The sequence below is a fragment of the Condylura cristata genome, unplaced genomic scaffold (genome assembly GCF_000260355.1).
Source record: "Condylura cristata isolate star-nosed mole 26May11 unplaced genomic scaffold, ConCri1.0 scaffold00021, whole genome shotgun sequence".
NCBI classification, from domain to species: domain Eukaryota; kingdom Metazoa; phylum Chordata; class Mammalia; order Eulipotyphla; family Talpidae; genus Condylura; species Condylura cristata.
In genome coordinates this window covers 36,526,996-36,546,278 of record NW_004567122.1, presented here as the reverse complement: position 1 = coordinate 36,546,278, position 19,283 = coordinate 36,526,996, and the positions used below count along the sequence as shown (strand labels likewise).

Here is a 19,283-nt window from a genome sequence, read left to right as displayed (position 1 = left end):
CCCTTGACTCTCACTCCCCAGGATATCTATTTATGAGCAGCTTGAAGGAAAAGAGGGATTATATCTACTTAGTTTAGAGCTTTATTTCACTGCCCAAGGTGCTGAGGATGTAGGAAGTCAACAGATGTCTCCCACAGATCTTACAATCAAGTGGCACAAAAAAAAAAAAAAAAAAAACAAATGACCCATGCTCTGGCGAAGCTGTCCTGCACCAGGACTTAACTCCAACTCAAAACATGTTTAAGACAATCCATCTACTCCAATGTCTTCATATGGTTCCTGGTCTCGCTCCTATAGTCCCTGTTTTCATTAATTACTGGTATTCCAGATTTCACATTCACCTACCCTTTACAAGTGATTTTCCACCTTTTACAGGTGATTTTCTTTTACCTCCTAGAAAAGTTCTTTTTTCTGCCTGGGTCTCAAAACTGGCCTTCACCTTTAATAAAGAGTAAATCTTGGTAAGACTCTGTTCCCTGGGTGCTATTTGCATAAAAGCTACTTCTAATACGACAAACCCAGGTCTCACATTCATTCCTTTCAGGCCATCCCCTTATCCTGTCCTTAAGAATCTGATGGTCACACTCCTCAATGTGACTGATGTTATTATTTAGAAGTCATTGTGGTTTCTTTCTCTCAGTCCGTCCACTAGAAGTAAAAGCAACCACTTACTGGATGCTTTCTAATTCTTAGAAACTGTAATAAAGTCCGTATTTTTCCTTTGTTAAATGAAGACCAATCCACTTTTTTCTTGAGTGGTTTAAATCCTCAGAACAAGTAATAGCTTATCTCTAGTCAGCGGGCACCCTATTCTGAAGCAGAAAACCCAGGAAGCCTTTGAAGGAACAATACCCAAGTGAGTACCTATATGGAAGAAATGGATGGACTGCAATATGAAGAACAGCTCATAAAGATCAAAGCTAAGAGATTACTAGACATGACAGAAACGATGAAAAAAGTTATGTTTAAAAAAAAGTAAAAGATGCTGGTCACCAAAAGGGTAAAGAGTTTTTCTACTGAAAATGTTTGTTGAGGGGACAGAAATACTTTAAAGGAAATAATAAACTGTAAAGAAAGAATGTCTCAAAGACCATCTTTCATGGTTCCTAAATGACACCACCCTAACTTAGGATGCAAAATGTGTCAGGTTTGAACATTTGGGAAGAACAAAAAACAAGATCAGAAAAAGAATACCAATCACTGAAATAACCATTTTAAGTTACTACACAGATTCAGTAGAAATATGGCAAATGTTAGCAACCTCATTCCAAACCAAAAAACCTTAGTATCAGATACATTAATTTTTAATTAAATTATTAGATCAGTTTAGCATTTTAAAACTAACTTGGTGAAAAGCTGTTCTTTTTCAAAGCTATAAAGATTACAAGAATTATTGGGCTGTGTGAATTTGGCTCGAAAATAATGATTTGACTTTTCAGTCTCTCACCTGTATTAAATGAGAATTGCCAAGATAAGTGGGGGCAAAAAAAGGTTACTAATATTGTGACATACCAGAAAATTAAATAGGGCCAGAGCCACGTTCTCTGACACTGACTATTCTGACCAAAAGAAGAAGCCTGATGTTCTATGATGCAAATTAGAACCAAAGAAAATATGCCAAATGGTAAAAAGAATTTAAAAAATAATTGCTGCAAATTACACCACGGAGAAGTTAATTCTTGCAAAAATAAAAAACATGCTGGTGGTGGACTTTTTCTTGCATGTCTGACTGATATCATGTAGAGTAAAAGTTTAACTAATGAATGGACATGCATTAAAACACAAAGAAATGAGGCACCAATTGCAAATACATTTTAGAAAATGCTGTGAATAAGCCTGCCAACAGCAATCACCATTAAATGAATACTGACCATTATGTGCTCACACTATCTGGAAAATCCAGAGCGGGCTTATTATGGAAATGAAGAACATGGGCAGGGAATGGAACCTCATCTGAGAGGACCATCAAAAGCTTCAAGTATGGCAGATCAAACTCAACAAATGGAATCAAGGATGGAATTCTGTGAAAAAAATGAAGAATGGGAAAGAAACTTGGGCAGTACAGTGAAGACAATTATCAAATGTAGCTAAGGATCTTCTCTTGGTATACTGTAAATTATTATCTTTCTATAATATGCTATAGTCAGAGGCAATACAGAAAAAAAAAATCACTGACACTTCAAGTTTAAAAAGTTCCATTTCTCAAGAAGTGAAAGCACCGAAGATTTTAAGTTGTCATATATTTGGAAAAATAAAGCATACCCCAAATCAGGTCTCAACTTGCCAAATAAGTTAGTTCCTTATAAAATTTTAAGAAATAAAATGGGGTAAGTCTTACTCTGCAGCAAAAACTCATCTACATATCCTAGATGAAGGGTCTCAAACTGGGGAAACTCCAGCTCTGCCATCTTGAGGGCAGAAAAGACGCCATCTTTGGTTAGGGAAGGCTGGATCCGAACTTCATGCAACCTGTGAAAAAGAGGTACACAGCAGGTGAAATGAAAGCCGTCATCACCGTGCAGTAACACAAATCAGAGGCTAAAAACAAACACTAGACATTCACATAGTAGACAATTCAATAACATAAGCCACTTTCAAAAATCAATGGGCAAGGGGCTGGTGGTGGTGAAGGGGGTAGGGGGAAAGAAAGTTGTAAAAAGGAGTTTAAATAAATAAGTTTAATAAATAGCTTAATTTAAAAAAAGAAAAAATCAGAAGCATCAGAATCAAGGTTTCTCCTTAATAAAGCTCTTGCAATTTATTTTCCTAAAGTGTGAGATGCGAACAAATTTTCCCCCCTCCATTAAAAAATGTAAGAGCTGCTTCCTTTAAAGGAGTATTTTACTAAATATGAGCACAGCTTGCACAGTATGCCCAAGTTACATTTAACAATGAACAATACAGTAAGAATTTTATATCCTTTCCAGTGCCTTCTTAAATCCAACTAAGTCAAGGTTGACAATCTGTAGTCGGTGTTGGCATTTAACGTTTCATTTATGCTAGTTCTTACTGTCCTATTAGACTACATGTTTTATAGTAGGTAAAAACCTCTACTTATTTCAACTCACAAATTTTGTTTTATTTGTTCTTCATATTTTGATCACAATGAAAAAATGGTTAATTCCTTTTAAATAAAATATAATAGATATAAAAATAAGCACAGACTTTTATATAGAAAATAATATATCCAATTGTATATATATTGATATATAGGAAATAGTAAATGTGAAAAAATATTTAACTGTTACAATGTTGGGTCTCTGGAAAGCTGGGTTGAAACACTTTCTACAGAGTAAATATTCTCACAAGATTGGAGGGCTGCAGACATCAGACTTCCATGTTCACCTTCCCTGCACTCTCAGGCACTTCCAGATAGTTGCCTTTTCTGATGAGGCCAGCCCTTTCAGAGCTCAGTGGGTTTGCAATGCAGTTCAACTGGGCTTCAGTTATAACAAAACACTGCCATTATGTGAGATGCATTTGCTATTTAAACAATTCTTCAGCATTTTAAATCTGAAGAGGGTATGATGAAATTTCAAACACACATTAACCCCAATTTTGAAAAACTGAAAATAGTATATATATTCCAAGACAAAAGACACATTGAAAAGGAAACACACCTACGGGCAGCTGTGATGATGAGGTAACCGAGATCTACTTCAAGAGCATTTTTGCAGGCTCCCAAAACAATAGTGTGCAAATTTCTAAAACCACCTAGTTAGGGGACAAAAGGAATAAAAACAACAATCATGCTTTGACCACAGCACTTTCAGTAAAGCACTTAGTAAAACCCTGAGTCATTTAAAATTTTAAGTTTATCCATTCAAATTGGTATCTCAAGGTGAATTATAATAGTGAATTCCTAAAAGGAGATTCTGAAGACATTCTGATGGCATCTGAAAATCACTCCAAATGATTTAGACTTTTAAGAAAAAGATATTCTTGAGCCAGAAGCTCAAGAGATCGTGACTTCTAGCCAAAGTTTGAACTCCTGACATGTCCTATAGAGTAAGACCAGCACTAGTTTACCTTGAATTGAATTTTTCAGATTTTTCAAATTTGTTATTAGGTATAGGTACCAAAGAAGTACACGACTATCAATGCATGTAGCTGAATGAATTTTCAGAAGGTCGATTTGTTTTAAACTGTTATAAGCACAGGCCAGTGTTGTGCTTTCATGGCTACATCCACTACTGCAAACTGTAGCCTGCTCACTGGGACTTTTGTGTTCTAGTCTACTACATAACAGGCCACATTTAACCCCACTCTACTGCTGATACCCACTATGAGGGGCGGAGTAGGGGTCTATCATGAACAGTGCTGCTATGAATAAAAATAATGCTGTTTCTTGAGGGAGCGTGCTCCAACCCTTTGACAGAGCACATGTAGTGGATTTACCCCAGATTTGATTAACTGAAAAAATGCCTGAAAATGTAGTGCTTACTCATATTTTAGCAGTATTAACAATAATTTGTATTTGCCTATGCTCATGATCATTCATCTCTATCAAATACAGGACAGAAAGTGCAATTTTAACAAGCACTTTCTTCTAGAAATACTCAGAGAAACTAAAAGCTCAATGAAGTTTCAAAAGTAATTTTTAAAATATTGAGTAACTAAAGAAAAACAAATACCTGATCTCCAACTGTCTTCAACTACATGTTGGATAAGACCTCCTAGGAAAGGAACTCGAACCATTTCCAAATGTTCCAAATTTCGGGCAGAGGCTAACCCTGTTACTAAAGGGACATATTTCAAGGAATTTGTAGGTCCTAGGAACAAAACAAAAAAACCTTCAGTGGAACAAAATAAATGGACTTGAAGATAAATTTTCAAATCAGTAACAGAAATGACTAACTTTGAAATTCTGTATCTGAAGAGGACAGCCAAGTTGTTGGCTCTCTGCAATTTATACTTTTTATTGCAAATAAAAGCATTAGTTATCATGTTACTCACACAGTTAGCAGAAAATGTTTTTTCAGTTACACTGGAGAGATATTTAGGACTTTTTTTGTAAATTCCCTGAAATCTCAATGGTTTTGGGCCCAAAATAAGTAAGGAGGAAAAGTCCAGTTGAAAAGATGATCCTCTAGTCAAGTTGAAAAGATGATCCTCTACTCAAGAGAATAGCTCGATTATTTAAATATCTTTCTCCGTGGCCACTGCTATAGCCAGTGTTGCAGAAGATCACAGAAGATATGATACTACCTGTTACAGAGCATGCAATTAACCATGGGAGAAAGCCAACAACAATAATTCTGAAAGCTAAAAAGACAGATGAAATACATACAAAAAAAAAAAAAAAAAAGAGAGAGAAGATGAAGATAACTGGGCAGGAGGCCAAATCTGAAGGATACCTACAAGTAAGAAGGAGAAGGGAGTAGACACTCAGGACAAGAAACGGTAACAGCAGAACGCAACCCTGAGTGAGCATTGGAATGGCTGTGTGAAGTGAACAGGCAGGACTAGAAGAAAGATCTTAGAAAGGGGTGAGGGGTAGACTATCAAGGGGAGCCCAGCACTATGAACTCCGAAGCAGGATAGTTCCCCCTTGATGCCCTAAAGCAGAGAACAGAACAGTACCATAATAAGAGAGTGTTTAAGGTTGACTGGCACCTGTTTACATGCAGGATGATTAGGAGAGCAGAGACAAAGAAAGCAGACAGATATTTATTCAAACAAAGTACCTAAAAGATACATGTAGAGATAGTATTATACTTTTTTTTTTTGCTCAAACACAAGTTATGTGTCTAATAACAAAGTCTTTAAATGTCTTTAAACAAAAACATACATGTATCTTCACAAGGTAAGTTACACAACACAAATATGGTGACAGCACAACATAATTCATCTGCAAATGTAGTTCTTGAGTTAGCTTGAGTGGGTCTAGAAAAGGATGTGTGTAAGTCCAGCATACATACCTGCACAATTTCTCATGACGAAAGTTCGTAAACTGATGCAAAGAAAGTCTTTGAATGGCTGTGGTTTAGTGAGTCTTACCCACTTCATATAAAGGTGCCTTAGCATTGGGATACAAGGAATTTCAGGAACATTCACCCCTAAAACACATACAAAGAACAAACAAGAAAATCTCTTAAAGGTTCTGTATTCTGTGTATAAATTCAAGAGTCTATTTTTCAAGTTGACAATTTAGCCTTCATGGATTATTTTCATCGGAACAAGTTATATAGTTAGTCTATCTGATTGGCTTATTTAAACCAGGCTTGTAAAGAATAATTTAAACAAACCATAAACAGACCATTTTGTTATTTCTTTAAGAAAAAAAAGGCATATGGGAAAATGGGACATAAGTATTTCTGTTTTATACATATCTTTCTTATAACCCTACAACTGTCAGGGCACATTTGCCCTGTAGTTGCAAACATGCAACGAGGTCACTAAAAAGGAAAGTGTGTGAAGAGGTGAAAGAAACACATAAACTCGCTAGCTAACTGCTTGTGCCCACTGCCCCGCCAGCAGGCAAACTAAATTTCTCAACCCAAAAGCAAGCTAACTGGTGTTAATTTTAAAGGATTCCGTATGACATCCCAGGAGAGATTAAAGCTGTTTCTACAAATATGTGAAACGCACGGATTTGTCAACTTGTGGTGGAAACCAGTGAATGTGACTCTGAGAAAGATGAGAGACCCAACAGTGAGTGAAGAGTCCAATCGGTAAAGGTATCTGTCCTTCCGACCCATAAGTGGCGAAACACTGGGAACTACACCCACATTTCTAGAAGAAAGGGAATGCAAAGTCAGGAGATGTGCAGGAACAAAGAACTTGTAAGCTCTGAATGGAAAAAAGCCACCGGTGGAACCTGTCAGACGCTAAAGGCTACATGCTAGAAAAGAGTCAAGGAAAGGACACAAATGTCTGAGACAAGTCCAAGAATCAAGGATGGTAAACACAGTTTAATGCAACATTACCTCATGCCAGTAGAAGTACTGTCACTGCTAATGACAGTCACTACAGAAAACGAAACAGAGTACTTGAATGTTTGGCGCAGCTCATTTGTGGAGTCTACCTACTGTAAGGATTATCCTTAACCTGGTGCTCCCCCAAAGGCAGTTACTGTTAACTTTGGACTCTATATTCACACCGTATGAGGATGAGGAATAAAAGAAAAAAGGCAGAGGAAGTGAGGTGCAGACTGAGGTGCAAGAGGCAATTTTGAGGGCATGTTTAGCATCTACCATGACGTGGGCATTTGGAATAGGAAATCCAAAGTAAAGTAGCAAGTGCAGAGATCAACCCAGACAAGGCATTTATCTCTTATGCCCAACCTACATTTGGCCTCAAATTCATTCTCTAAACAAAGGACACAATTATTTATCATCTCCAGCATGTTCATTAATTTGCTATACACCTTTTATCACCATCATGGTGTTAAACCAGCAAATGAACTAACAAATGAATGCATTTCCAAAAAATTATGAAGTATTTACATACAATGAACTGTGACAGACACCATGAAAAAGAGATACAAAAACAGTTTTTGATTTTAAGGAGTCCCGTTATGACCTGAAAACAAATTTCAAACTATATACACAAGTCTGTAATCAGAGCCACTCCTTGATTTTACATATGAAGTGCTGCTCCAGAGCTTTACTCACCTTCCACAACTATGTACAGAGCCTTATTTAAGACCAACTTCGTATCATGCCCCGACTACTCTACCTTCACCCCCAAGCCAGTTTCAGAAATTTCCAGTTCTTTGCAACTACTCCCAAAACCTAGAATGTCTGGACCACAGCTGACACTCAACATTTAAAAAAAATATGTAATGAAAAATAATGAAAGTCAGACTATAGTAACAAGAGTAAAGAAATAAAAATACAGGCTTTTCCATCATCACAGAAGCTGCACTGGAGAACTCTCCTCCAGAGGGTAGATTTATGACAAAAGGGTGGATACTGGAGAAGGACAGATTCTAACACACAGATGCAAACAAAACTGCACCATTTCTCAAGGTCACAGCTTGCACAAGTGTACTTACCAACTAAATGTAAAGTTTGAATTTTGGCTCCTATAGGAATTTTCAGCTTATTTTCAGGCGGAATTGGAAATGCTCCATTACGATTACGAAATTTGCCCAAAATATGAACATGTGGCATATATGTCCAAATGGATTCTACCAGTTCCAAATGAGAAGTTTCCACACCCTAGAAAATAATGCAGAAATCAACGTAAGAAAAGGGGCTATAATTTAACACCTGATATTTCTACAACACTTGAAGTATGCAATGAAACTCGAGTTTCTTAAGGATGAAATTGCATTTTCTATCATATATGAGCTGTTATTTCATCAATCAGTTGATGTCAGATAATCATCCGGGTGCACTCACCACTAAGTTTGGGCATGCCTGCAAAGCTTCCAGAACTCCTGGAATGCTAAAAGCCTCATGGCCCCGTACCCTTCGCCTCTCAAGGTATCTAGGGTGAAGGCCATATAGCTGTTCGACGTCTGGCATCTTCTTCAAGAGAGTTAGAAAACTGGAATCTGTGAAGCCTGAGAAGTTCAGAAGTATTTAGAGCCAGGTTCATCTTTCTGTGTGTCAACATTTACTAGTCACTTGTAACTTTTATCAAAAGTTAGGCCAGCAACAAAAAAAAGATTTGCTCTGTAAATTTTCAGAAAGCTAACACTACAGCTGAATGAGCGGTTACTACAGAAATTACACTCTTCTAGTACAGAGGAAATGTGTCAGAAGCCACTTACTCTACAGCTGAGGCTTGTTAACTTCTTACTGCCTTTTTATAATTGCTGCTCTTTTTTAATGCACAGAAATCTTCAACTAGGAACTATATCTTTTGACCCAGATTATTTGGACCTACCCGCACAGTGGTTAAGGAAAAACCACCTACCTCATCAACCACACTCCCCCAAAATGTTCTCTGGTCCCTAAAATAGCCAGGACAAGTCAGAGCCTGTGTGTACGTACGTACACAGACACACATACAAATGAGTTAAGAGGTGATGCTGATACTTAAGAAGCATGCAGCTCTAAACTAATCCTATCTCACAGTAGCTTCTACTAGCCGATCCATTACTCTGTCCTGTGTTTCACTATCACTCCCTGAGCATATCAGACAACACATTCTTCTGAAAAAGACAGACATGAATAGCTGAGAAAACATGATCCAAATGGAGAGGCTGCTGAATAGACAGAAAGTTGTTCACCTAGGAGTTCAGTATGCTCCACATCATGAGAATCAGCCAAATGGGCCCAGAGGCAGGTAACACCCACAGTGGGAGTTGCCATGTGACGAGACAAGTCTCCTACAGCTAATAACTTTATTATCTAAGGTCTTTTGTTTTTAATAGAAGGTCAACTGTCTGCTCACTAATGACAAATATAAATACTAACTCTGAAAAAGAAAAATGAAACCCCAAGTCACGAGTTTTCAAAAGTTGTTGTACAAGTCTAAACCAGGTGATAGCACAACTTCAGAATCACAAAACGGAAGAGAACAAAGGCACTTCAGAGATTACTTAATTTTACCCTCTATAGTCACTTCACAGATAAAAGCCATGAAATTGGTTCGTCATTTTACATGTTTTCTCATCTATTCTTACAACCCAGTGAAAAAGGTTGTCACACTATTAACAAATGTAGAAAATGAAACTGAATTTATGAGCTACAGCGTGAGAGAGCTGGAATTCAAAACCACAGTCAGTGACCATCCACAAAACCACAGTCAGTGACCATCCTGTCATACATTACAGACTGCTGCTTCCCAACACTGGGTAAAGTCCTAGTGCTTCCTTCCTGACAGAGATGGTCAGATAATACAAAGAGATCCATATGTTAGTCTAAATTACGAAAGGAAAACCTCAGGTAGGATTCATATATTAAAGAACGAGAATTTAAATGTCACAGAACAGGCCGAGGGCATTAGTAGACAGACTTAGTGAGATCTTAGCCCAGGGTAGATACTGTTTATGTTCCTTCAAGGCACTTCAGGAATGGAAAGCCTCAAGGTCACAATTTTGTATCACAGCCTGAAAGAACTGAGCACTTCACAGATAAATTCTTTTCTGACTTATTAAGGGGCCAAGATGACATGCTAAGATGACATGACCTGGGAGCTTTGTTATCCTACCTCTTTATAAAGTGCATTAAAATCCCACCTCCAAAATGTCTGCTGGCCTAACCTCTATTAAAACAAAGCCATGATAAACAACAAGACAGTCATTTTCACACTGCCCTAACTATTTTCTTTCCTATATCAATGATTACTCTCTGGAATAAGAGGAATTTCTTTCCCTTAGAACAGTTTCTTTAAAATATCTGAAAACAACTGTGGCTGATGCCTCCTGCCAAGTTAAGTTCAAGCTTTGGGTCTTTACATTGTTCACAAAAAGGTGCTTATGATACCCACTCTGGCCATCTGGTCTGAGTTATGGCCCTCTTGAGAGGATGCAGCACCCCAAAGTGTACAATATCCTGGCATCCCAAAGGCCAGAGAGTCTGCCCTAATCCAAACAACAGACCAGAACAAAACAAGTATATTCTCTGGCCTTTCCTCTGGCTTCAGTATCACAAAATCTTATGACTGTGAAGAAAGATTATTTAAAAAGACTTAAAACCGCTAACCAACCATAACTAAAGGACACTAACTAGGGGACTGTCATTAACTGAAAAGCCCAAATGGCCCTTAATTTCAATTCTTCTCTTTTCATGTACGTTCTTGCTTAACTAAAGTCATTAAGTTTCTTTTCTGATGGTCTCTAGACCTGAGGCCCATGTGTTAGGCTTAGGTCACTAACTTTGAGTTCTTCACCTGAATCTCCAAGGCTAAGGATAGGCCTAGAAAAGTGCCAAAGATGTGAAAGTTCCAGAAATACAAGGTGTGTCCTACGTGAGCAGCTTTACAAAAGGAGGTATTTGTTTAATCAGAGGGTATTGTTAAGAGATAAAGGAAAACTGTGAGAACCTGCATTACAGAACAAAGACCATAAGTCTAATGTGAAAGACTTTGTTAATAAGTATTCCTTAATCATTTATTTGTGTAAAAGACTGATGAAATTCCTTAAGGATTATAAAATTAAAGAGAGCAGACCATTAAAAAAGTATAAAGCCGGGCCCTCCCTGGTGGCGCAGCGGGTTAAAGCACTGCACTGAGAATCTAAAGCCGCTTCCGCATGAGTTCGATTCCCGCCTGCCCCGGAGGTGACCACATGGCGTGGCAGACCTCTCCTGACCCGCCCGCTGCTCCCCTCAGCAGTGTACTTCGTCGATCTGCCTGTTCTGCTCCCCACTCTGTCCTTGGTGAATCCTCTCACCCTCTGCATCTCTGGCCTGTACCCCAGTTCTGTATGAATAAATAAATCTAAAAAAAAAAAAAAAAAAAAGTATAAAGCCTCAGGCAAGTCAGTTTTATCAAACCTAAACCTAGAACACTAATAAATCAGATAGAACCCTGTGTCTTCCCCCCTGAGGAAGTTACCTCAATTGCCTTCCTCAAGACAAGGAAAACCTGATGGGACCATTCGTGTTGGTTTCCAGGAGGGTACTACTGTCCTGTCCGGGCTATGTGCACTTACCACTTGGCATGTATTCCCACCACCGTCCTGCACAGAGGTCCACGACCCTCACAACTCTGAGGTACAGGGTCACTGCTTCCTTTAGCTTCCGGGAGAGACATTCCATACACATGATATCCTGCAGAGGGAGGTACCTTTGTGAGAGAAAGAAACTCAAATTTATCAAGGGGGCAAGTATTTCCTCTCACTGACAGGTTATTTCTTCCCCTTCCCATTGCTTCTGCTCCTCAAATAAAAAGATCACAAATATAATCACTTTTAACTAAAAACAAATTAATTCAGCAAACATTCAAGTAGCCAAATAGTGGGACCTCCTCCATAGGGCATTTAATAAATCTGCCTTTCTCCTTTTAAGCTTTCATGGCCAGAAAAAAATCTTAAAAAAAAAAAAGTAGTAAGATGGTAAGTCTCAGTGTATTTTAAGGTATTGTAAAAAATATTAAAGAGAACTGATCAGTATGAACAAGACCAATATTATTTCATAGGCTTTACAGAATCCATTTCGTATAGTGGCTAGAAAGGTTCATCTCTGCTACTTCTCAATACTACCCTTTGGCTAAAAATTACTATTTTCTTCATCAACAAACACATATATTAGTTTTATAGTACATAATTGTTTCCTTCTTAGGAGGTCACACTCTGATTGCATAAGCATTTAAGTAAGAACACCTCATCTTAATTACAACTTTGTCTTTTCCAACCTCTCCTCTACCTCTTCCTTCTTGAAACTTTTCAATAATCTCCTCTTGGGTTCTGCTCTTAGTAACACAAACATAAATTCTAAAAGATCAGAAAGCTCCCCCTCTCCCTTTACACCTTTCCAAACATAGCAAGACTGATTAAAAATTAAAATACATAAAAGCTGCCTGTTACAGTTGGCACTGTTCAAAGACAATGGACTACAGCCCTGTTTCACGACCTTGCTATTTAGGCTGTTCTTTGCCACACCACTTCCTCCCCTTCATGGTTCAGCTGTGCTACTAGTCCTCTAGTGTCAGTAGACTTTGCCTTACTGAAAGCAATAAGCCTTCGCTGAATTCTTCAACTCTTCGACATTCCTAACAGGTCTCCTTAAACCTATCTACATTTCTTTAATAACCTCTTCTTTAAATTGACTTCAAATTTCAGCCAAATGTATCTTGTTTCCTACTAGACTGTACACTGACACAGAAGGTGGTGATTCTGCTCTGGTGACGAGAGCTCGGAAATGCTAATCTGCACGAAGTTACCTAACCCACATCGATTTAAAACATGGTCCATGCACCAGGTGAGAAAATAACAAAAATAATGAACAACCATATACTAGAGACATGTTGTGAGGGTGGAGTGGGGAATGGGGAATGGGATCAAAAACGAAGGGGGGGGGGAGAAGGAGGGAAATGTATGGGACTATGGTGGTGGCACACGGGTGATTTGGTGACGGGAAACCCGCGGGGATTACAATCGAGATGGAAAAAAAAATGTGCAAAATGATGTAAAAATAAACTTTTGTAATAATTAAAAATAAATAAATAAATAAAGCATGGTCCATGCAGTGGAGAACTTTGGGCAGGAGGTGGAGGGCAGCATGGGGTAACATACAACTGGAAAGGTATGAACCTATACTTCTGAATCATGCAGTGTTTATACCAGTTACCTGAGTATGAAATAAATAAAATTTGTCCAATCTGTTGGTACTATAGGTAACCCTATCATTACCTAAGCAACATCTAAACCGTCATGATCCTGCCTTACTTCAGAAGAAGCTGATGTTTGGAGAAACTGAGTGAATTAGTGAGAAAACTTTCTCACAACCCAACCCTATAAGTACTTCTACTTCTTTTCTCCCAGAATTTTAATACCTTTTTTGTTTACTTCATTGGCCCATTTAGAATTTAGTTCTCAGACAATGAGAGATAAGAACAGAACATGCTTTTATTATTTTTCCAATGGATTTTGAAGGTGTGACATGACATCCGAACTTTTCCTCATTGATGTGAATACTATGTACCATAAAGCACGCTCCCACAAATACTTTAATCTACATCTGGAGCCTGCAGACGCAATCTGTCTGCTTTCCCCAACAACAGCTATCTTGGCTCTCTTCATTCCCAAATCTTTATTTCACACAACTTTTGTTTCAAACACTTCAGAGTCTACAGTCTGAACAAACTGTTTTTCAAAAAAGGTCAGAAACACTGACATATGTTGTACAAACAAGGCAGCATAAGAATAAAAGTCAACAAACCTATCAGTCAATAAGAACTGCAGTGCTAACAGTAGAGAACTTTCCACAAAGAAAGAAATATTCTCTCTGTGCATATGCTGGTGCACTAATCTAATCTAATCTAATCTAAAGGTAATACCACCTGTAGCCAGTGGCCACTTACTAGAAAGCACAGCCTGGGGTGTCCTCCTACTTACCCATTCCAGGTAGGTGAAAGTCAACCAGTCAACCAGACACAAGCTTACCTGAAAATGTGGCAGAGCACTTCATGTGAAAGTTGATTCATATAATCCTTTGTTTCATCTGATATTGTTTCCTCTGGGATTTCACTATTCACGAGACACGTTTTAACAACTTTCTTTCTCGGACCCATTGCAGTGTTATATCCAGTATCAAAGAACACGAAGCCCCCCCTTAGTTACTTGATTTCAACGTACCTGAAAACAAGCAGAGAATAAACTAAAGCACATGAGACCCAAATGAAGAATGTATCCCCATAAGTCTAGGTAAAATAATGCTTATTTTAGGACCTCCCTGGTGGCACAGCAGGTAAAAGCACAGCAGTAAGAGGCTAAAGCCACTTCAGCATGAGTTTGATCCCTGCCCCGGAGGTGACCCACATGGCACGGCAGACCTCTCCTGACCGCCCGCTGCTCCCCTCAGCAGTGTACTTCGTTGATCTGCCTGTTCTGCTCCCCACTCTGTCTCTGGTGAATCCTCTCGCCGCCCCTGAGCCTCTGGCCTGTACCCCCAGCTCTGTATGCATAAATAAATAAATCTTTTTTTAAAAATGCTTATTTTAAAATACAAATGTAGTCCCGCGGGGATTACAATTGAGATGGGGAAAAAAATGTACAAAATGATGTAAAAATAAACTGTTATAAAAAAAAATACAAAGGTAGTACTATTATAATGGTACAGAATGTCCTTTTCTGAAGAAAAGCAGAGAATAGAAAAATCCATTATTTGGAATCAGCACTTCCAGGAATCAGGACTCCAGGATTCAAAATTTATTCTGATGCTTTCTCACTAATTCACTCAACTTCTCCAAAGCATCATTTTCTTCCAAAGTAAGGCAGGATCATGACACTTTACTGAGGTAAAACGGCAGGCAGTTCCAGCAGTGTGTTACTTCAGGACTACCTGACATAGCAGAAGGTAACAGAGCATTTGGCTAGTCCTGATCTGCCACAAGCTATTTCCAGGAGTGAGCCTTTGAAATTTTTCACTTTCCAGCAGTGGATCACCCCTTTATGGACCTGACAAAAACCTTCTCTTCAAAATATAGCACAACCTGATGTGCTATTTCATAGAGGAAATAACCATCTGCCCTGTCTGCTGTAAATATTAATTCACTTGTGTGTTTGTTTTTAAAATGACCCTTTAACAAGGGAGGAAGAAGGGATTCAGTAGAAAGAGAGAGGAATAAAGAGGGGGAGGGGCTGAGGAGGAGAAGGAAAGTCAGAAGATGACCACCCAGAGGTTTCTTATTTCGTTGACCAGTTTAAGAGGGGCGCATGTGAAATGTGTCCTTCAAAACGGCCTTATGAATTACTGGAAAATTGTCTGGACTCAATCTCAAACAACATGGGTTCTTGGCTGAAATTTAATCATGCTGCAGTGATGCATAGAATTGCTGTTCCAAATGAATGGGTCTCCAGATTACACTGTGTTCGGTTGCTGGTTCACAGACACTTCTTCCTACTCCTAGTAATGGCCCTTTACTACAGAGAGTTCCTAAAGGTGCCTGGATACTTCTATTTCCTGAAGTCCTGACTTGGTCAAATGTTAAGCTTTCCTTGGCAAGCTGTGGGTAGCATAAATACACATTATTATATCCTCTTCTTAGGGACCACTGTGTGGAGTTCTGGAGACTTTGTTTCAACAGTAAAGTGGAGCAAACCCCAGGGCTAAACCAAACTTTGTATTTCTAGGGTTGCCTGTAAATGCTGTGCCCTGGGTCTCTTCTGAGTGTATCACTGTCCCCGCTCCTATTCACAGCCCTCTCCAGATGCTCTGTCCAGCTTACAACAGCGCCTGAAACTGCTCTCAGGTTATTCTGACCTCCTAATCATGCAAATCCAATATCTTCTTTTCATTGCTCCTCCTATTCATTTGTAGTATGGGGTGCTGTGGACCACTTCTTTAAAACTTTCTCATCCTCTGGCATTTTGTTGGTCCATCTCCTTCCACTACTACAAATACACTAAAAGAAGATTAAGAAATAGTCAGAATTAAAAACATAAAGGCATTTCTTCTCTATAGAAAATTTCCTTTTTAGTACAATAAAGTGACCAATTTAAAAAATGTCTAAAATGAACTTCCCCAGCTATAAAATATCCCCTTCTAAAGTACACACACACCCCATTTTCCCTCATTTATCCTACCCAATTCCCAAGTTTGAAGCTGCAAAACCATCCTCAATACATCATGATTTCTCACTTCCTGCAGCTACTCAGTAGGCTTTCTTATCACCTTTGCCACAACAGTGATCTCACACACACCCCACTGGCTATCAGGTCCCAAGTCTCAACCACTCGGATGACTGCAATGGCTTCCCCGGCCTGGAACAAAGGCTATCACACAGTTGGTCAAGATAGTCATTGCTGAATAGACTTTTACCCTAGTACTCCCCATGGAAGTAAAAGTTAACAGCATTGCCCTGCTCACGTATTAAGAAGCAAGACGTAGGCATAATGCTTAAAGTATTACTACTGGCATAAAAAAAAAAAAAAAAGGCCAAGTATGTTTATTTACATGAGGCTAGATGACAAAATATTAACCGTGGTTAGAGAGCAACATCAGGAAAGCAGAAAGGAGGTCTGTATGTTTCATAGCCTTTTTCACGACTTCAAATTTTTAGCTTGGTCTATGGAGGTGACGTTTCTTAGAAAGCAAACAAAAAATGAGTCAGCCTCGAAGGAATGCTAGTTTCCAGGGAATAAAATCTTTCCATGTGATCTGAAAGTACCTGCCAATCTCATCACTCAACCCTTGCAACTCATTTTTTGGCATGCTAATGCCAGCTGCTCCAATAACCTCGGTCTCCTAAACACTGATCTTTCATTCCCAAGATGCTGTTGACTAACTACGGTGTTGTTCCCTTCCTCTTTTGCCTAGAAAAAACTGCTCATCTACCTTAACTCTTACATTTTAAATCCTCTGTGAAACCTCTTTCTTCTCTTATTCACCTTGAGAGACCTAACACTTGCTTCTACTATCGCAACTGGTTTACGACCCAGATATCTACCAGAAAAAGGAAAAGAATCTCAATCTCTTGCTCCAACAGGATAAACCCTTGACCAGAACAAATCCTTAAATGTCTGCCTTTTCGTCTTTTCATTATTCCAGGTGCATACAGTAGCTTCAAGGCAAGCAAGCACTTCCTGCTTCCATGAACGCTCTTGTTTACTAGCAGAGCAGTCAGTGACTTCAGCAACAAGCCTATAACCCTGGCAAAAATGCAATTACACTTTTACATAACAAACACTACTGAGCAGCATGCAAATGCCTCAACATGATTATTAACCAGCATAGATTAAGCCACCCTGCAATGCTCCAGCACTCAGACCAAGCCTCCACCTCTATTTCAACACAGGCTTCAGCTCTGATGAAATCGACAATTCGAACCCTTCACAGTCACTACGTATTTGACTTTTCATCCCTTAAGAAAAGGTCTTTCTTAGCTATCTCCCTTTTTCTTCTTTACAAAATCCACACCATCCCCTCATCTTGTAATTCTGACTCACTGTCCCTTATTACTTTACAATGTTGTGGTTCTGTGTCAACCAGATTAGTAGCTTTAAAGCACAACTTACACTTGAATTTTTGAGTGAATAGCCTGCACTTTAAATAAACATCACTGAGTTTTATAAAAACTGACTTGCTTAGGACTCAGCCAAACATTTAGGTATGAAAGGGCAGTTCATACAGAGGGCAGATCGCCAGCAAGCCCACAAAAATCTATTTAACCTACATGTGTTAATACTAACTAAACAAGCAGTTCTAAAACAATTTAGGTGGAAATATATACATATTTCCTGCATATGGCTAAAATTAAAGACTTGGTCTTGAAGCCATCTATTTGGCGGGGAGCAGTATGATTCCCTGTTCCAAGCTGTGGCGGGGAAGGGCTGCCAGGAGTGAGCACTGGGACTTGGGTAAGTTCAATATCCCATACCATACCAAGGGGCTTTACAGGTCAGAACCTACAGCAAGGAGACATCATCAGGCCTCTCCAGCCCAAGTAAACACCACTAGGAAATGTTGAGGGGATAAAAAGTTACTTCCACTCACCATCACTCAAACTCTGTAAGGACAACAAAAGTGCTTCAGGGAAAGCCTGCTGTGTCTTCACTGAAGTAAAGTACCCAGCGAGGCTTTGCAAAGCATTTCCTCTGGGCTCTGAGGCCTGGTGGTCTTATGAGAGAAGAAAATACCAAGCCAAGTCCCAAGTGATAATGGTCTCTGTAGGACGACACTCTTTCTCTTAGCTGGCTTGCTTTTAGGGGGATAAGGAAAAAAGCAACTGAGAATAGAAAACAGCCATGACTGTTTTGTGTCTTGATTTCTTCCCACCCCTACCTCCAAACTATCACCATTTGCAACTGAGCGACTTGAAAAGGTAGTGAAGATTCAAAAGCAGGAGTAAATTAAAAAAGAAAGAGAAAAGGAGAAAAACTCGAGTTACCAGCAAAGGAAAAAGAGGACAAATTAGGAGTTAAGTTGTGGAAAGTGAGGGACAGAGAAGTACATGTAACAGATGAGCACAAGTATCACAAGACTATTTTGCAGCACTAGGCTTTTATTTCCAGGGTTAACAAGAACCCCAAGAAAAAGTCATTTTGACAGTTACAGTGTCCTGAATGTTACAGTTACAGGGGTCCTGAGAACTAGCCACCCAGTTCTCTATTTCTTGTGGGTCACTAAACCATCTGTGAATATGATGAAAGTCGTACATCTTACCCCACTAAAAAAAAAAAAAAAACATACCCAGACACATTACTTCACGGATGCTGAAATACCCACACAATTTCAAGGCTTCCCAGACACACCAAAGCTGATCCAGAGATCTGTATCCAAGACTAGTATCTCAGTTTCCAGATGGACAAACAGAATGAGAGTCACTTGCTCAAGGGCACATTAATTGATGTGAGCGCTCAGGGGGGAAGTCAGGCTCCAGCCTACAGCACACACCCTGTTATGGAGTCAGCCCTCTGCGTCTCAGCGGCCACCTGTCTGCATCCTGAAGCTATACTCCAGTGCTTAGAGATGGCCGGGTGGTGCTGACAAAACTGCCACTGACATACCTCCCTTCACAAGCCGGAGTGTGTGGGCATCTAACTGAGGCTCCCCACAGCAGCCTAGGGCAGCCCTGGGTAACCTATGGTCCTGTGCTTTTTCAACAGACATTAGCCACAGGAAACATCATTTTTGAGCTAGAAACTTGAGTACACCCTACACAGTAAGCCCAAGCTGTTTAAAGTTGTTTGTGGATCTTCTTTAAACCTACAACATAATTTCTGC

The 19,283-nt window shown here is 39.2% G+C and overlaps 1 protein-coding gene across 6 annotated transcripts in view; it reads right to left on the bottom strand.

The window, feature by feature from the left end:
* Positions 1-19,283, bottom strand: part of FBXO38 (F-box protein 38) — a 44,483-nt gene that overhangs the window by 22,616 nt on the left and 2,584 nt on the right. For 5 of the 6 annotated variants that reach the window (XM_004686863.1, XM_004686864.1, XM_012727979.1 and 2 more), the window contains exons 2-9: positions 14,003-14,194; positions 11,552-11,685; positions 8,349-8,512; positions 8,000-8,165; positions 5,922-6,059; positions 4,635-4,772; positions 3,621-3,714; positions 2,339-2,469 (exon numbers count right to left, since the gene is read on the bottom strand). In XM_004686863.1, the coding sequence (XP_004686920.1) occupies positions 2,339-2,469; positions 3,621-3,714; positions 4,635-4,772; positions 5,922-6,059; positions 8,000-8,165; positions 8,349-8,512; positions 11,552-11,685; positions 14,003-14,130 (1,093 nt within the window). In that variant the 5' untranslated portion in view covers positions 14,131-14,194. Of the gene's footprint in view, positions 1-2,338; positions 2,470-3,620; positions 3,715-4,634; positions 4,773-5,921; positions 6,060-7,999; positions 8,166-8,348; positions 8,513-11,551; positions 11,686-14,002; positions 14,195-15,821; positions 15,964-19,283 lie in introns of all 6 variants that reach the window. The other variant, XM_012727980.1, reaches the window with a different exon arrangement.